Here is a 17495-nt window from a genome sequence, read left to right as displayed (position 1 = left end):
AATGTACAATAAGGAATTTAAGCCTGTGAAGCATGTAGACACATCAGGTCAATACAGCAAGGAGATCTGCAGCGCCATGTCGGTTTGTGTCATGGGAATAAAAACAGAGAGGGAGAGAGAGGGGAAAGAGGAAGAGAATAATGATATAAATATTATATATAATGTTAATAATAATATGAATCAAAATTATTAGTTAAAATTGAAATGATTATTCTCAGATTTTACAAATATATTTAAAAAGCTACAAATACTTCCTTCATCAGGATCACATCCAATTCTATGTATACGGTAACTGTAACTGCACCTATTTTACGATAGCAAGGAGTTTTGGGTTTTGTAGGTTTGTTGGTTTATCGGCTGACCACTTGATCAGGTCCGCTGCTGTGCTCCACACTGAAACAACAAATGTTGGAGACATTTGCATGAGGTTCTGCTCTAACATTTCGATTTTCTAGTGGATGGTTCCTCAGGGCTTCGTGTTCGGCCCACTTCTATTTACATTGTTAATGCATGCTTCCATTAGGAAACACTTTACAGATAGCCCTATTAGGCTAACTGTGATTTGTGAATATGGCTTTTACAAATTTAATGTGAATGAGTCTAATGACTAGTGATGTCATGCCAATTTGTACTTAGTGCCACCTGCAGGTTAAAGTGAATTATCTAATTTAGACTATTTATTTGTGCTTCATTCTATGACTTAGAAAATGCAGCTGATGTTGAGGGGAGTGCTGTTTTTTATTTTGTATATTAGCGTATGATATCATGCTAGCATATTAAATCTAGATGGTGTACAAGGCAAAATTACTAACTTTGTAGCACACAACAATAGGTCTTGCAGCTACTCCACAGCAAATTAAATTTACTAGTTGTGGCTAGTAGAGGACAGGGCAGCGACTTCTTTGTTTTGCCTAAATTATAATTTTTTTACATTCCATTCCATATTCATTTATTTATAATTACTGTTGAACTATATGTCACAGCTGTTTAATGTCTTCGTCATCATTGCTTCTTGTGGATAAAGTAAAGAAGGATAAAGAGGGAGTTCGAACTTGTCAGATTCAGAGACAGTGAGGGGCAAAATAAGAGAAAGAGGTAGAAAAAGGCACAAAGGACAATTGTAGTCCAGCAAAAAGCAACTGTTTGGATCAGTTTCAGGCCATCCTGCAGAGCACTGTGCTGCCCTTGCCACCCATCGCCTGTCTGCAATAACCCCAGTGGACATTTACAGTTACAGGCACGCTGACCTTTGTGCTCTCAGCTCGCACGTTAAGTCAGGACGTTCAACTACTTATTCATTATGCACCAGGATGTTTGTTTGCTTTGTTGTTTGCATGAGGCTGATAAATACATGATGTGTTACTTTGTTCTAGCAGGTTGGACGGAAAATAGACCAGTGTGACCTGCGCCTAACATTCCCTGCTCTCATGCTGTTCTTTACTTTATTGTATGAAAGCCTCTGGCCACTGGAGCTCTGTTAAATCCTGCTGTACAAATGTATGTGTATGTTTACATGTAAGTAAATAAATGTATGATTCTGAATATCTTTGCAATATAATACCATTGTTCAGTCACATAATCACATAGTCTTTTGCCTGTGTGAGTATCTGAGTGTTTATTTGGTACCTGTCTATGTGTGTGTGTGTCTATGTGTGTGTCTATGTGTGTGTCTATGTGTGTGCGTGCGTGCATGCGTGCATGTGTATTTTAATGTGTGTCTTTGCCTGTGTGCATGTGCATGGGCACTTCTGCAGACATCTCTCTCCCATTAGATCTAATGCTTCATGACAGTTCTGGATCAGACTGCAAGCTATTCAAGGCTACTCTCCTCACTGCACACACACACGAGCCAGCACAAGCACTAACCAGTGCTCCTATAACCCTCATCCTCCATATGGAAAAAGATATTAAAAAAGATATTTAAAAATAAAACAAGCAAAACACCGCCCTAACAACCATCACTGTTCCAGGCTGCAACTTGAATATCCGCCTTGCTGTTGTTATCAGATTCCTCTGAGGAATGTGTGTGCTGTGGAGCAGATACAGTGGGCATCAGGCCATGCCTCAGTGGTCTGTTTTTTAAAAGCATTTCTCAGTACAGTATATTCTGTGGTTGGTTTCATTCACTAATGACACTAATGAGCAGCGTTGGGGGTTACGTGAAAATCCTACAATGCAAGCAGCACAGTAGATAAACACCTTTTCATATGATTATGATTCTTTACAGACAGAATGGTCAAAATAAATACAGATGTGGCAGAGACATCTATATATTTACAGTAGCACACTGGTATATGCTATAATGATGTTCATTAAAAATAGCAATATAGGAGAGGAGATACACTGGCATTATATAGTTTGCATGCCTGCTTCATTAAAACTCGTGCCTTCAGTATCACTGTCTCATTTGCTGCTTCCTTCTCACTTCCTCTTTTTCACCTCCTCCTTCCCCCCTGACTTCTTCTCACTCACGTCTCTAACCCGCAGATGAGGTGATTTTGTGAGACTACTTATAGCTCCGGTCTGGAAACATTGGTTTGAGTGCTCAGTAGTTGGTGTTTAAAGAGTGTAAAAATGAAGCTACCACTGCATGTGAGATGTGTCCAGATGGCAGGTCTGTGATCACTCAGGTTATTGCTATTCCTAGTCCTGAAACTTTCTGAGGAATAAGTCATTCAGCAACATGACTAGAACTACGGTACTCCTCTGCATCCTATAAGAATAGTTCGTAATCTTGTCGCCTGAAGCAAAATAATTGGGTCTGATCTGATTATAAAGGAGCAAACTACCTCCAAAGTTATGAGACTGTGAGAACTTAGTTAGGTCTTTCTCCTTGCAATGGAGCACATAAAAAATAGATAAATGTTGATGCTGGTTGTGAAAGACTAGCCTTCCCTCTTAAAAGTTTATTAGAAGAACAACATCATGGAGCAGGAGTCCAGCAGATCATCATGGAGCTGAAAAATAAAAGATCCTGAGTAGAGCTGAATAAAGCAACTACAAAAAGTATGAAGTCACTGGCCTGTTTCTTGCGTTAAACATGTCCCCTGCAGGAGTCATATCTTCATAAGGTATCTACAAGAGGGCAGGATGGTTTCATTCCTCAACACTACACCTGGCATTTTACAGCTTCGGGAAATTAGACGATTTTGTTGCAAAAAAGATCCAAGCGCAGAAGAAAAATACGAGAGCAGAGAAGAAATCCAGAAGCAGACACGTCACACGTCCACAGAAGAAGCCTGAGTGTGAAAAGACAAGCTGAGGCTGGAGTGCAGGACATCTGAGTGCAAGCGCACAGTTTGGGCACAAGCAAATCTCTAATGCTCTCCAGAAAAGCTGCAGAGAGTCATCATTAGGCTTTTATTTTTGTTCCTTCCTTCAGTGACCAAACACACATATCAGACTCTGCTCTTTTTCTAAAATCGTATTAGCCTCCTTTTTTTATTTGCTCCCTTCTTTCTCAGTGAGGTGTAAATTCACATTAGTTTGAGTATTCCTCCCAGACAGGAGCTTCCAATGACTGGTTATATAGGTCAGAGTAAACAAAGTGAAAACTGTGTGCCATTGCGAGTGTGTGTGTTCTGTCACATGTCTGAGACCCTCTCATCTCATCCACCAACGCAGCTATGTTGCAGACGTGACCTCCCATAGCAGCTCATATAAACACACATATGCACAACATTGCATGAGAGCTTTGCTTAATCGGAGTGGCAGGTGCTCCCCCACCCTGCCGCCATGAATAAACCACAGATGTTCCAATACCACTTTTCCCCATAGTGATACAGATACCTGGAACTTGCATATCGGCTGATCCAAGACCCAACTCAAAGTATATAATATATATAATTTTCTAACAGCTATATGCTACTGAACCAGTATGGAAGTGATGTTTGCTATCACTGCATTGCACTTTAGTTGTGATTGGCAACATTAGTACCACCCCTCAAACTGAATTCTTGCATACAGTACATATCATTGTTTTTCTTGTGCATTTTTCTTGCGTGAAATATTACCCAGTATTACCCAACTACCGCAAATCCATTGTTTTACCATTGGCAGTACAGGGCAACTGCTGTTTTGGAGCAGCAAAGAAGAACTGTTGGCAGGTGAATCTATAAACTTCTTCTGATCTGAACATCTCTAGAATAAACCCTGCAGTCTATATAGGTGCTTCTCTTTGGAAAATCCAAAAACCTATTCATCCTCCCACAAAACCTTAATCCTACATGATGAAGTTTAAAAAAGCCCAGTCAGAAAGGTGAAGGGGTTTAAATGAAATCTGACCAAAATCTAACATCCACAACTTGGCAATGTAACATCATTGAAATTTCATCAATTATCATTTAGCATTTAAAAAAAAAAAAAACACGTTGACATAAACTGTCTCAGTTTCATTGAGACGTCACTCATCCTATGAATGCAACTTTAGGATGAATAGATAAATCAAATGCAACACAGAGTAGAACACAAGATGAAATTACTGACATCAAAATAAACTTCTCACTTCAGCCTAAGACAAAAGAAACAAGCTTCTTAAAATCTTCATAGAAAACAAGGTTAACGAATGTCCCATCTGCTGCAGCTGCTTATATGTGAATACACTTCTATCCAACCTGTGAGGTCAAATTCAGCTGGTAAAATAATTAATAGTTCAACCTTCTGTCAAATGTAATTTGAGGAACACTGTCCTTGGATTATCTCTGAAAATGTCACCACTGTGAGCTGTTTCTAAGGTCAGCCTGCACTTGGGAGTGTTTTTGAGTAGGTTCATGTGTGTACAAGTGTGTGCCCGACTGGGTAAGTATACTGAAAACATATACTCATATAGATATGCATCTGTGTGTACAGAAGCCTGTGCATGTGATGCATCCTGCATGTGACCGTGGGCCATCATGGATCGAGCCCAAGGTGTGTGACGTGAAATTTGCGTCCTTCCTATGAAAATAGTAGCGGCTCTTCCTCCTGCTGTGTCATGGCCTGGCTGAATGTCTGACTCTGAACGGTCACAGCATGTTCACCCTACGTCCGTGGGGCGGAATTAACCTTCCAGTCCGTCAGAGAGAATCGATAACGCGGTCAAACATTACATAGACTGACACAAACTGACTGATAATGGCCAGAGAGTTCACAAACTAAAATAAGAGCATTTGGAGTGCTGTAAATTGCTGCATCTGACTTACAAGTCTACTAATTTGAGACACAAACTGATAATCAGAAAAATAAAAAACAATATGGATGTCACTTACATGTAGCTAAAAGGTTCAGTGTATAAAATTTAGTGACATCTAGTGGTGAAGTTGCATGTTGCAGCTGAACACCCCTCACCTCACCCTCCCCTTCCAAACATGAAAGAGAACCTGTGGTAGCTTAAGTTGTCATAAAAACTCAAAACTACTTGAATAAACATGGCAGCCTCCGTACAGAGGACCCTCTCCTGATGGAAATATAAAGTGTTACGACCCTGGCTATACTTATATCAGCTGTGTCTGTGTTTTCTCTCTCCCTGTCTCTCCACTGTGGTGCTTGTGTGTGATGTGTTGCAGGTGTGTTTGGCTCAATGACTGCCTGAGTGGATGATTGACTGTGAGTGTGTAAGTTTGAATCCAGGGAGCTGATTGGTTCCAGCCTCCAAGCTTGCAGGTTAAGAAGACAGCTTCCCCCTGCTCCTGTGGTCTCTCCTCTTGTCACTGCTAGTCAGAATTGTAACTTGTGAAATGTGTTAAAATCTGTTGCTTTATGTACTGGTTTGGTAGGGGTGGCTAGCATTTTGTTTAACCCTTGTTTTTGAATTAGGAGTTAGTAACTTGTCTTGGTTTCTTTAATTTGAGTATTTTAGGTTGCTCGCCTTCAGGTTGTTTTTGTTCGTTGTTTTGCTGTTGGCCCACCCTGATGCAAAAAGAGTTTAAATAAGCCTTAAAACAGGCTGTAATAATGTGTTGCTGGTGGTTCTTGGGAGCTGAGAAGAAGGGAGACCCATTCATCATGTGGGGACTGGGTTTTCACCTGGGCTGGGTTGTAACAAAAGTATTTTAATATAAAGGGCCCAATGTAGGGTAAAGAAAACAACAATTTGTTCATTTTAGTTCACACGCTAGTGAAAACAACAGTAACAGTAATATATATTCAATTTTTGCCATTAGATCCCTTTCACCTAAATCTCACACACTGAACCTTTAAGCTTTGAGGAAATTTAAGCACCAATGTATTTAGACAGGTCAACTGGTGGCAATAGAATACAATATAGATAATTATAGTCACCTGAACCTAAGAGCATCATGTCTTTGCACTGTTAAAATTTGACCTTTATGTCTAAATCATGTAGAATGCCACCCTGTAAAATCTGATAAGTCTCACTGGGATGTACAGAGAGCCCAGCTCAAAGGTTTGGACCACAGAAACACTGGGTGTCTCTCTGTCTGACTGGGATGCTCACATCATCAGAATGCTAATATGCATGTGTCTGTGACCTTGCAAGTGTGTGTATGTGCATCTGTCCTGAGGCTGTGACCTTAATCTGGAGCACAAGGGTGACACAGGCTCAGACCAGACAGTGACAGAGATGACCTCATGCATCGAAACATGCACACGCAGGCAGACACACACAAACACACACACACACGTGTTGAGCCTTGCTTACCTCTGGGGCTATGTAGTCTGGAGTGCCGCAGAAGGTGCGCGTAGTGACTCCCTCTGACATTTTCTCTTTGCACATGCCAAAGTCTGCGATCTTAATGTGTCCCTCAGAGTCCAGCATCACATTGTCCAACTTCAGATCCCTGGGGAAGTGCACATTTTTATTTCAAAAGTATTTCCGTCAGTCTGCTTTCATTGGTGACAGTAAGAAAACCCTGCTGCTGGGAATTTTCATCAAAAGGAAAAACAAAGAAAGATAATTCACTGCAGGGTGGCTAACTGCAGCAATGGTACAAGTTACAAGAAAAACAGACATTTCATATATCAACAAATTTCTAATTATCATTTTAAAGCAGGGAAAAAGAAGAATGAAACAGGATGTGTTACACAGAGTAGGTGGTGGTAATGCACCTTGACACCCGAAGAACAAGAAGAACAACAAAATGCTTTGTAGCTGTGTAAACTAGTTGATACTCACCTGTAGATGATTCCTTTAATGTGCAGGAAGAAGAGACCAACAGCGATCTCTGCTGCATAGAACCTGCAATAACAACCACACATTTACAGACTCTCAACAAGGAAAATCGACCATTACAATACCTAATGAAATAATTTCTATTCTGACACATCCACACCTTATATCTTTACATATCTCACTCAATGTCTTTAACTAATGTAACCGTGCAATCATAATTTAAGATACATTTTACATTGTAAAGATTCTTTTTATATTGAATATGTGTTGTATTAATTAATTTTGTGCTTACACTAAGTGTACTGCAACATAGTAAATTTCCCCACAATGGGACTAATTAAGAACAATGTTATGTCATGTTACGTTATGTTGTGTTATCTTACGCTGTGTTATCTTATCTTACAAGTATGTTAAGAGGCCAAACTAAAATGACAATGATGTTTAACTGGAATGTCTTACACTGCCTGAGGTTCCTTGAACTTCCCCACTTGTTGGATGTGGTACATGAGGTCTCCCCCATTCACATACTCCATGACAAAGTAGAGACGATCCTGTGGTCATTCAGAGAGAGATACAAGGGAGAGATGCAGATTGAGAGAAAAATATGAAATATTACATAACATTATTTCACGCAAAATAGCAAGTCCCAAAAAATCTGTAAAATTACACATTTGTCTTTTCTGTCAAAGCTCTGAAAGATGCAGCCTAGTGTTACAGTCTCCCCGAGCCTTGCTGTCTGAGTCGATCTGAGCTCCTCTTGCTACACTCTCCATGACAAGGTGACCTAAAAAGCCCCCAACAAAGCGCTTCATGAAAAAAAAAGAAAACACTCAACATCAACTCGACATCTGTCAGGAAATATTTTCTTTATCTTCCTGAACAGCGGTGGTCCCCCGCAGCTCGTGTTTGATGGTCCCATGGTAGCAAAGCAAAAAACAACACAACTAGCCCACAACAGACCCACACTGTTGGCAAAGCTGGACCATCCACCCAGAGAGTCACTACACGGCACAGTAGCTCATCTTCTCTACACTCCTCACATTAAAACTGTACTCTTCCATCCCACACATAAAAAATTGAAAATGGCCTAGATGTTAAATTAACTAAAAAGTCAAATGGTGCAGAGGATGTCTTGTTCAACACAGAGCAAAAATGTTTTCATTTTGTACAAACCCCTGAACAAATAATTTAAACAAAGCAACAAAATAAAATGCTATTCCTCCAAAATCAAATTGAAGAACACAAAAATCAAAAGCTAAATTTTGCACTATTGATGTTCATCATTGAATCATTTCAGCACAGTTGCATTAACCTGCAATGTTGATGAATAGCCGATTAATTATTTCGGTTTTACATATCTTCCTATCATGGGTGAACCCCGCCTCTCATCTGCTGTCAACTATGATTGGTTCCACCCCACCACGGCCCTTAAATGATAAGCAGTATATAGATATACCTTTGATGATGGTATTTCAATACAAGAGCTCTGGCAGAAAGTAAACTGAGCACCATCATACCTATCAGATTTAAAATCTGGTTTGCCTTGTTTTATTTTTTTACCAACATAAAAACCAACTTATATGAAACTGCAACAGTGTAAGAAAATACAGCAGATCCACCACTGTGTGAAACATCATATGAAATAGATACAAAACTGACATATGAAAATTACAGATAGAAGTTACATTGAACAGCAAGTCTGTATGCTGGATCATTGTGTCTCATAGGTTTATATTGTAGAGGTTATGACATGCATGCAGAAAACAAGAAAACTGTACAATATAGATGCAATGATTCTTTTAAACAAATACAATCTGCAAGGATATGTATTGTGGGAATTCTTGAATGAGGTTGTGAGGTTAAGTAATGCTGTTTATGTATGTGGGAAGTAAAAGTGGGAGAATGAGTTTATGTATCTCTTTCTGTTCCCTCTGTCCGCCTGCTTTTGCTACAGCTCTGATCAGCAGTTTCAGTTCAGCTTGGCCTCGTTCAGCTATGCAATTGTCGAACTGCCGGCTGAGACACCAACAGGCTTTGTGATTTAGCTAACGACTGATAATTTTCATTGGGCCTAAAATGTGTGAAAGGAAGGGGCCATAAACAAGGGCTGAAGAAAGTGTCCAGTGGTTTTGGAGATTGACCAATTCCACAGAATTCAAAACGACATTGGGATGTTTGACATTGTTTGTGTCATGAAAGAGACCATCATACAAAACCAGTGTGGATATATCACCAGTCAACAAGAACACATCAGATATAATTGTCTGTGACATCATGAAAAGAATAAGGGAAATGTATCTGAATTGGATTCAGAGAGTGTTTTAAGAATTTGTAGACATACATGAAAGACACAAAGTGTTTTAGGTTGCAGTCTGTGTGAGTATGTCAGCTTATTGCGCGTAGACCAGCCTTGGGAACTACATAAAAAATTTTTACAGACTCATATGAGGCCTACCTGACATTTGACCTTTCAGCACTGGAATCTAATCAGTTAATCTATGAGTCCAGGTGACAACTGGTCAAAATCTGAAGATAGGGAGACTTCCGATATGCTCAGGAGCCGAAAAACATGTTTTGTGAGGTCACCGTGACCTTTGACCACCCAAATCTAATCAGTTAATCGACTAGTTAACAAGTTAACACATTTGAAAGTATTCTCTCATGTCGTGAAGATAACATGTTGACAAGGCAGAGTGTTGTGGGATCATGATGACCTTCAAATGACTATGAAAAACACAAAGTAAGTTGTGTGTGTGTATGATGGTGTGTGTGCACTTGTATATATGAGAGCACGTCCCTCCACTTGTAGAGTACATGCTCTCAGGTTGTGTGGTCTGGCTTAGGTATGACTCAAAGTCAATACAAGTGCGCGCACATACACACACACACAAGCCTCAGCCTCCTAATTTGGGTTTGTTTGTTTCCTCTTTCCTTTTTTTTCTTTATTGTACTGGTCTTAAATGTCCTCTACTGCTCTCTTCATCATATGATGAGTAATATGTTTAGCTAAAAGCCCCTCAATGAATTAATTTGACCTGAGATGAGGTGACTCGTCCTGGTGTGTTTCCAGGAGCACTTTACCTACCACAGTCTGGAAGCACGAGTGGAGCTGTGTGAGGAAGGGCGGCTTGTCCTGTTGGGCCAGGACTCTCTTCTCCACCATGGTACATTCCACGTCGTCATCCTGGATCACCACGTCCTTCTTCAGGATCTTGATGGCGTACAGCTCTTCAGTGGCCTTCATCTCTGCCAGCATGACCTTCAGGGTAACAAAGACATCGGTCAGAGACGTCTTGCTACCAGTGACAAAGAGAGCAGTCAGTTCAGATGCCTCACCTTGCCAAAGCTGCCCTTCCCCAGCACAGCCAGGAAGGAGAAGTCGGCGAGTTTGACATGGTCCAGGCTGTTGAACGGCAGCTGGCCGGAGGTGGTGTCATCCGTTTCGTCAATCACCTTCTTACCTGGTCCTAGTTTGGCTTTCTGCACCCAGGGCACAGAAGATATGGCGTGTGAGAAACATACATCTTAAAGGTCGCACACATAGAGAGTAAAGCTGCAGTGTGTAGTTGAGTCGAGAATGTGAGGTGTATTTGAAAAGTTATCAGATTGGAAAGATGCAGAAGCAACTGTTGAAAGTTTCTTCATCTTTACCTGTTGTGTAATGTGAAATATTTCCAGACCAAACAATCTAATTTCTTTGGTTTCTTTTTTAAGCCTCTACAGCAATTACTAATGATCAATGAATGATACTAAGTATAATACAAATACATATTTCAGATGATTTAACTTCATTCCTAAAATGACACTTGACAGTTTGGGTCATTTTCTCTCACGCACACTGTTTATTTGCTCACTCACAGCCATGATGTAACATGATACGCATTCAACATTAAGAGGGTGGAATGAAATTGAAGTGAGATGTGATCAAATAAATGATTCTACACACAGATTAAATAAAATAATGTACTAAACAATAGGATACGTTATGCTTTATTCACGACTGTGATTTTGTTATTGTATTGACCAATAAATAGCTAGAGCTGTGACCCAGTCCTCATAAACATGATAACAAACAGTTCTCATTAAAATCAATAACAACCTCAGTACTGGCTCTTAATGTCAGCTTAAAGAGGCAACACATTTTAATGGTAACAAATGTTTACACCAAGTAAAAGCCTCAAACCCTTTTCCCATTTTAATTTAAAGACCTGGAGAGAACTGACACGAGGAGCATCAACATGAGACGACATGCTTTAATAACCTTTCAATAAAAACATGAGGCAAAGGCTGGTGAATTACATGTCAAATAATATCTTCTGTTTCAAAAGATTTTTACATAATTTAAATTGCACTAAAATCATTAATAATAAATAAGTCTATGTATATGTGTATTACATCTCAAACAAAGTTTTAAACTCTAATATTTTATACCATACCATCCTATATAATGATAGCTTGATCTATACATTGTATACCTTTATTTCAATATATGCTTAAACTAGTGTGCAATGTACATCGTTGTGTAATCATCCTGTGCCACTGCACCTTACCCAAGTATTTTTCACTGCAAATAAATATTTTCTGTTGTGAAATGTATATATTATTAACATATTCTCTGTATTTTTGTTTAACTTAATTTAAATTTGATTTTATTCAATTTTATACATTCACATGTTCTCTTGCCTCCCTCATTTTAACTATCTGCTGCTGTAACAAGTGAATTTCTCCAGCAGGAATCAATAAATCTTCACTTAACTTTATCTATCAAAGCTAATCCAATTGTTGTAATTAGGCTGCATCAAACTGCATTAACTACAATTGATTAGTGTGGCTGCAAGTTAAGGAAAGGATGCCACCTAGTGGCATATTTGCAAACATGTAAAAGGATTTTCCTGTTTTCATGTTTTTCCCTCATGCCGAGCTCATGCTCATATCTCTGACAGGAGCAAGATGCTTCAAGAAGCTTGCTAGAAAACTGCAGAGCATTATGCTGAAAAATGCACAACCTCGCGGCAGTCTGAATTATAAACAACCATCCCGTATGACACAACTTTCTGCACTTCACTGTCTTTCTGCACAAAACACACACCACGTTGTCACACTAACAGACGGGCACAAACAGATCCAAAATCATGCTGAACCCTGACATCATAGGCATCACCTACATACACATGCTACAAAGAAAGATCATTGTTCTGCTGCAGCAAGGATTTTAACAAACCTATGTTAAATTGTCCACTTTTCTTACCTAGATAGAGAGAATCATAATCTATCAGTGTAGGTAAGGGGGAAGTCATAAGTAACCCTTATGAGCATCCTGCACCTTTAACAGCCAGAGGTCACTTTAACATCAACAAAGAATCTCTAACTGCACTACATGGTGACAAAAATCTTTTCCCCCCCAAGGAAACTAATGTTTAGTAATAAAATGGTTTCTAAACCTTTTCAATAACTGTGATCCTCAGGAATAGGAAACAGGATATGATTGTTGTTACCTTTCAACAGACTAATACAACAAATCTTTATCAGGTTTCACCTTCATGAATCACTTCAACATTCAGTTTATGGCCAGCTCAGACTATTTCATAACACCTTGATTGAATGAGGACATGTAACTTCAGACAACCAAATGCTGAGCAGCTTTAGTTTGGTTAATGGTGCCTTAGTCTGCTCCTAATGTAGGAGAGCAGCAGCAAAAACTCAAAGCAGAGCAAACCGCACCAGACCACAGCACACCTGTGAGCTTTTAGCCAGTGAAAAGAGCCTGGCTGAGCCGAGCCGAGCGAGCAGCAGCCTTACTTCCTTCCTCTCAGACGCACCTGATCAGAGTCTTCCACAACTGCTTGGTCCTGAAACCACAGGGAGAAGGGAGCCAAAGGAGCTGACTCACTTAGAGCACTGGAGTATAGGCAGCTGGGTTATATACGCAGAGATGTGGAGGGTAATAGGAATGTATAGCTTCATACACACAAACCAAAAGAAAACTGTGGCTCTCAGTCCAGTAGAACTGAACAGAAAATGATGAGTAAAGTTGGTTTGGAAAATATTACTGATTATGGCATTGCATATTAAACACAGACGCAAACATACAAACTCACATCAAGAGTCCTCATGATGATGGTATCAAACACAACCATAGAAAGACAAGACAACTTGCACAACACACAGAGATACTCCTCCTTATTTTTGACACGTTTCAGTTCAGTGCTGACATCTAGTGGTCATCATTGGTTGTGTTACACTTTATACTAAGTGTGGACGCATTTGCAGTTCATTCCTTCCTGGTGTGAAGATACAACTGTGCAGAAACTATGACACACAACGCCTCAGCGAGCAGGAAGATAAGAAAACATTAATGACCGTACACATCCAGGTTATAATTGCAGTTACAGTGATGATATGCACACAACATGTAAACAGGCAGAGTGCCCCACAGACAGCACACACACACAGAAGCCATGAACTGTGAGAAGTACAGTGTCAGGATTTACTAACAACCCTCGGACAAACTCTGAGGAACAGGAAGCAGTGAAAACAGAGAAATTCTCACCTGATTCAAATAAACACGATATGCATCAATGTTCCACATACTGTACATGTAAGGTGAAGAAATTCAATTTAAACAAATGGACTTGTGCTTAAGTTATTATTGAGATTTTCCCATAATTTTGTGAGTTATTCCAAGTATTTTGATTTAAAAGACTAGTTTGCTCCATTCTTCCCCTATTCTTCTTTTTTTTCCTTTTTTTTATGGATACCAAACTAACATCCAGAACAAATTGTTAGTAAATTGGATCGATTTGCAGTAGTTTGGAACCACATGCAAATGATCGGACATGTGGAGGAGTGAGGGAACAACAAGAGGAGAGGAGGGAAGGAGAGGAGAGAGGGCTACCTTTAGATTAAAGTTAATCTGGCAGTCCTGAGGGCAGGGGGAGAGGAACAGAGAAACTCTTGCATTAAATATGAACAAGTGACACAGGATGAAGAAGCATTTGGACAGTATAGGTCTCACCAAGCACAAAGGAGGGAGCAGGAGGCTAAGGAGGAAAAAGGGAGAGAGCCACAGACAGTTTATGACGAGGAAAAGGACAAAGAAGAGAGAGAGGTTCTCCAGGTCGTACAGCCTCCAAACAAGATCATTAAGTCAAGTAGACGGCACATTTTGGAGACCTGAGGGACTGCAAACGATTGCCTTTATTGTAGCTATACCAAACAGTATTGCTAATGGGGTAATGCTTTCTAAGGTGATAATAAAGTATTTTTAGTTCCAGCTTTTTGCTGATTTATGACTGCAATGTGTGTGTGTGTGTGTGTGTGTGTGTGTGTGTGTGTGTCATTCAGGTGACTGTACTTTGTGTGTTACCATGACAACATCATACAGATAGAGGTCAGAGAATCAACTCTCTGTTCTAAGACCTAGAATGACCTTCAACTGTAAATGGAAGAAAAGGTATCAAACTCCAAAACCATGGCTGGTCATCCTTGTATGGCATATTTGCTCTATCTTCTGAAAAAACGTTTTTTGAAAGCTCATAAGAAAAGGTTTTACATAATGTTTTGATAGGCTGAAAAATGTAAATCTCTGCAAACATAATTCGGAGAGATCTGCCCACACGAATCACATGATTTTTGGCAAAGGTAACGCAGTTCTCAACTGAGTACAGCAGGGGTATTTGCTCCTGACCTATTATTTGCTCTCCGCTAAAGGACTGCTCAATCATATGCTGTATACTGGGTTAGGTGTGATTGACAGAAGTAGGGATGATTCTTATCCAATACTTTTGTAGCTGCTGTTTGGTAAACGACCTAAAAAGTAAATGGACATTTTTATTCAAAAAGCTTATTTGTAGTAGCAGTGGTTTTAAACACATTTACAGTTATTAAAGGGGTTTTACATTAATACAATTCCTTTAAGGTAGGATATAAATTAACAGCTTTTATCACTTAAATAATAAATCAATCAACAAATTATTTTTGGCTTTCATTCCCCACCATGACCTTCCATCATGCCTTTCAATCAGTTCTACTTCTACCCACAACTCTCCACTATGTGCAGCAGAGATGTCGTGGAAAATACGTTTCTAAAGTCTCCTCCAGAGAACAGGGCTCCCACTGAGTGACTGAACAATACGAGACACAATCAGAAGACCACAAAGAACATTGATTGGCTCTCAGCAGGCCAGAAACACGGATTCAGCAGAGTGCATGAAGGAAAAGAGGATGTCGTTATGTCTCACAAACCTCCTTATGATATGTTATGATGATAAGCGCCTGATAATTTTCTATTAATTATGAAGATCTTCATGGGTAGCATTTAATTTAGAAGAAAAAAAATCACATTAGAGGAAAGAGGAGAAGATAAAATATTTACATTTATCCTTTAAAAAGTGGTTTGGTTAAACTTTAGCATGAACATCAGCTACACTGACTATAGTGCAATGAGTGGTGATTTTTGAGGAAATAAAAACTTAAATCTGATGTAGGTGTATAATTCTTTTGATAACATTACAAGGAGCCTTTAAAAACTGGGTGAATTCAAGGAACTAAAATTCAGTCTTCATTGCAGCAGCTTGTGATACAAAGACCTGCAAACCACCTGGCAAAAACTGTATAAAATCTATATCTATATAAAATACCAATGAATCATGTTTTTTTGTCTAAACACGGTTGTGGTTATTAACAAACTGATGATAGAAACTGAAGAAAAAATCATTTATAACAAGATACAGTATCAAAACGTCTCGGTCCATCCACGTCTTTGTCAAAGAGAATGTGTCAGTAGATTAAAAGAAAGCGGTTGGTACAAAAGATGATGCTTCAAAGTCCGTCCTTGAGCTGCTTTCACTGAACTCAGGACAGGAATCTCTCTGATGTGAGGAAAAAAATGCTCACAGACATCACACACTCTATTCATTGAAGAAATTCATTCTCCTGCGTCACGTGACCTTGACTAGAGGAAGTGTTTGAAAGCTGCAGCTGCCGCACTGTCGTCTTTAATTGAGCAGCTGTTTAGCTGAGGAGAACATGTGACCAGTCGATGATTCTGATGGACGTACTTGTTTTTAAGGTTTGCACGTCTGGACCAACAGCACAGATATTCATATGCACCCAATAATAGCGCATGAAGTAAAAAAAAAAAAGAAGTTGTTGGATTTATTTAAATGAATGAACAGCAGTAGAGTGATTTAGGAAAGAAGCCATCAGTATGACAGCCAGAGACAGAGCTACCAATATTCCAGTATTAACCAGATTATGACAATAATCTGAATAAACTCATACTTGGAATAAAAAATAATCCCATTAATACATGTGGAGTATTCCGATTTTAGACATGTATATGTATTAATCACAGTACTCGATTAGAGTCTTAGGGTTTTCACAGCAGTTTGCAACATCAAAATACAAACTACTCCTTGATGACAGAGGCCATGTCATATTGATTGTGTGCTTTTTGATCTTGTAGACACTTCAGACAAAAACTCAGTTAACAAACGACTAGTTGGGATCATTTTAGTGTGATGCTCACCTCAAATTTCTGTCTCAGTTCCTCATTACCATCATCCTCCTCTGAGATGGGAACGTTGTAGTATTCCCCCTCCTCCTGGCACAACAACTTATACCTGGAAGAGCGAGTCAAGGAGAGAGGGAGAAAAGACACAAATGAACTCAGAGAGAAATATTGGAAGATTAGATTACAGATTCATTCCTTTTCCTTCTGTGTCTCTATGCAACTGCTCTACTCTCTCCTTCATCTTGACTCTCTAATGGGCCTGGATACAGTTCAGATTAAATCAAGATGCCTCTATGCGGTGTATTCGACACCATCATTATTGGTAGCACAAATCATGTAAGAGATGTAAGATTATCTCTTCCTCCTATGGGACAAAACCACTGATGATGAAGGGCCACAGCTCCAGGTACCATCAGTACAGTACTGTAAAGTGTTTTAGTGGATATATAAAGGCAAGGGGGGGCAGCTCTATACTGCACTGTTGACACTTCTACTCTTTCTACTGATGTTTGTTGTGTTTTGCTGTTTCTAGTTATGACTAATGGGATCATTAGTGCTTAGAAGAGCATCACCAACAAAACTATACTGTTTATTATTGTGTTGGTGTTAACGTAATTTAATAAAACATCACTGTCTGAGGCTTATTCAACATGAATGTAAGTTGCCAGAGAAACATTGTCAGCGCTGAACAACAATTTATGAAATCTGTCAAATTATACAAGTTTTAAAATTCAAATTAATTTTCTTATGTGTTCAAATATGTGTCATTGCAACGAGGGAATATTTTGTACAGAATAAGAAAACAGGGAGAAATTAGCTATTTGCTGAGTGAGATTTAAATTTCCTGGCCTTTAAACTGGTAACTAGACCCTT

General features: G+C 39.3%; 1 protein-coding gene across 2 annotated transcripts in view; it reads right to left on the bottom strand.

Annotated features, from left to right (window-relative positions):
* The window catches only part of prkcaa (protein kinase C, alpha, a), a 131213-nt gene that overhangs the window by 26003 nt on the left and 87715 nt on the right, over positions 1–17495 (bottom strand). Inside the window, exons 8-14 of one of the 2 annotated variants that reach the window (XM_020084251.2) lie at positions 16638–16731; positions 12928–12957; positions 10445–10588; positions 10194–10367; positions 7568–7659; positions 7112–7174; positions 6638–6776 (exon numbers count right to left, since the gene is read on the bottom strand). In XM_020084251.2, the coding sequence (XP_019939810.2) occupies positions 6638–6776; positions 7112–7174; positions 7568–7659; positions 10194–10367; positions 10445–10588; positions 12928–12957; positions 16638–16731 (736 nt within the window). The remainder of the gene's footprint in view (positions 1–6637; positions 6777–7111; positions 7175–7567; positions 7660–10193; positions 10368–10444; positions 10589–12927; positions 12958–16637; positions 16732–17495) is intronic. The other variant, XM_020084253.2, reaches the window with a different exon arrangement.

This window comes from Paralichthys olivaceus, chromosome 8, assembly GCF_024713975.1.
Source record: "Paralichthys olivaceus isolate ysfri-2021 chromosome 8, ASM2471397v2, whole genome shotgun sequence".
NCBI lineage: Eukaryota > Metazoa > Chordata > Actinopteri > Pleuronectiformes > Paralichthyidae > Paralichthys > Paralichthys olivaceus.
The sequence above is the reverse complement of the archived record's forward strand: the minus strand, read 5'-3'. Positions and strand labels throughout refer to the sequence as shown.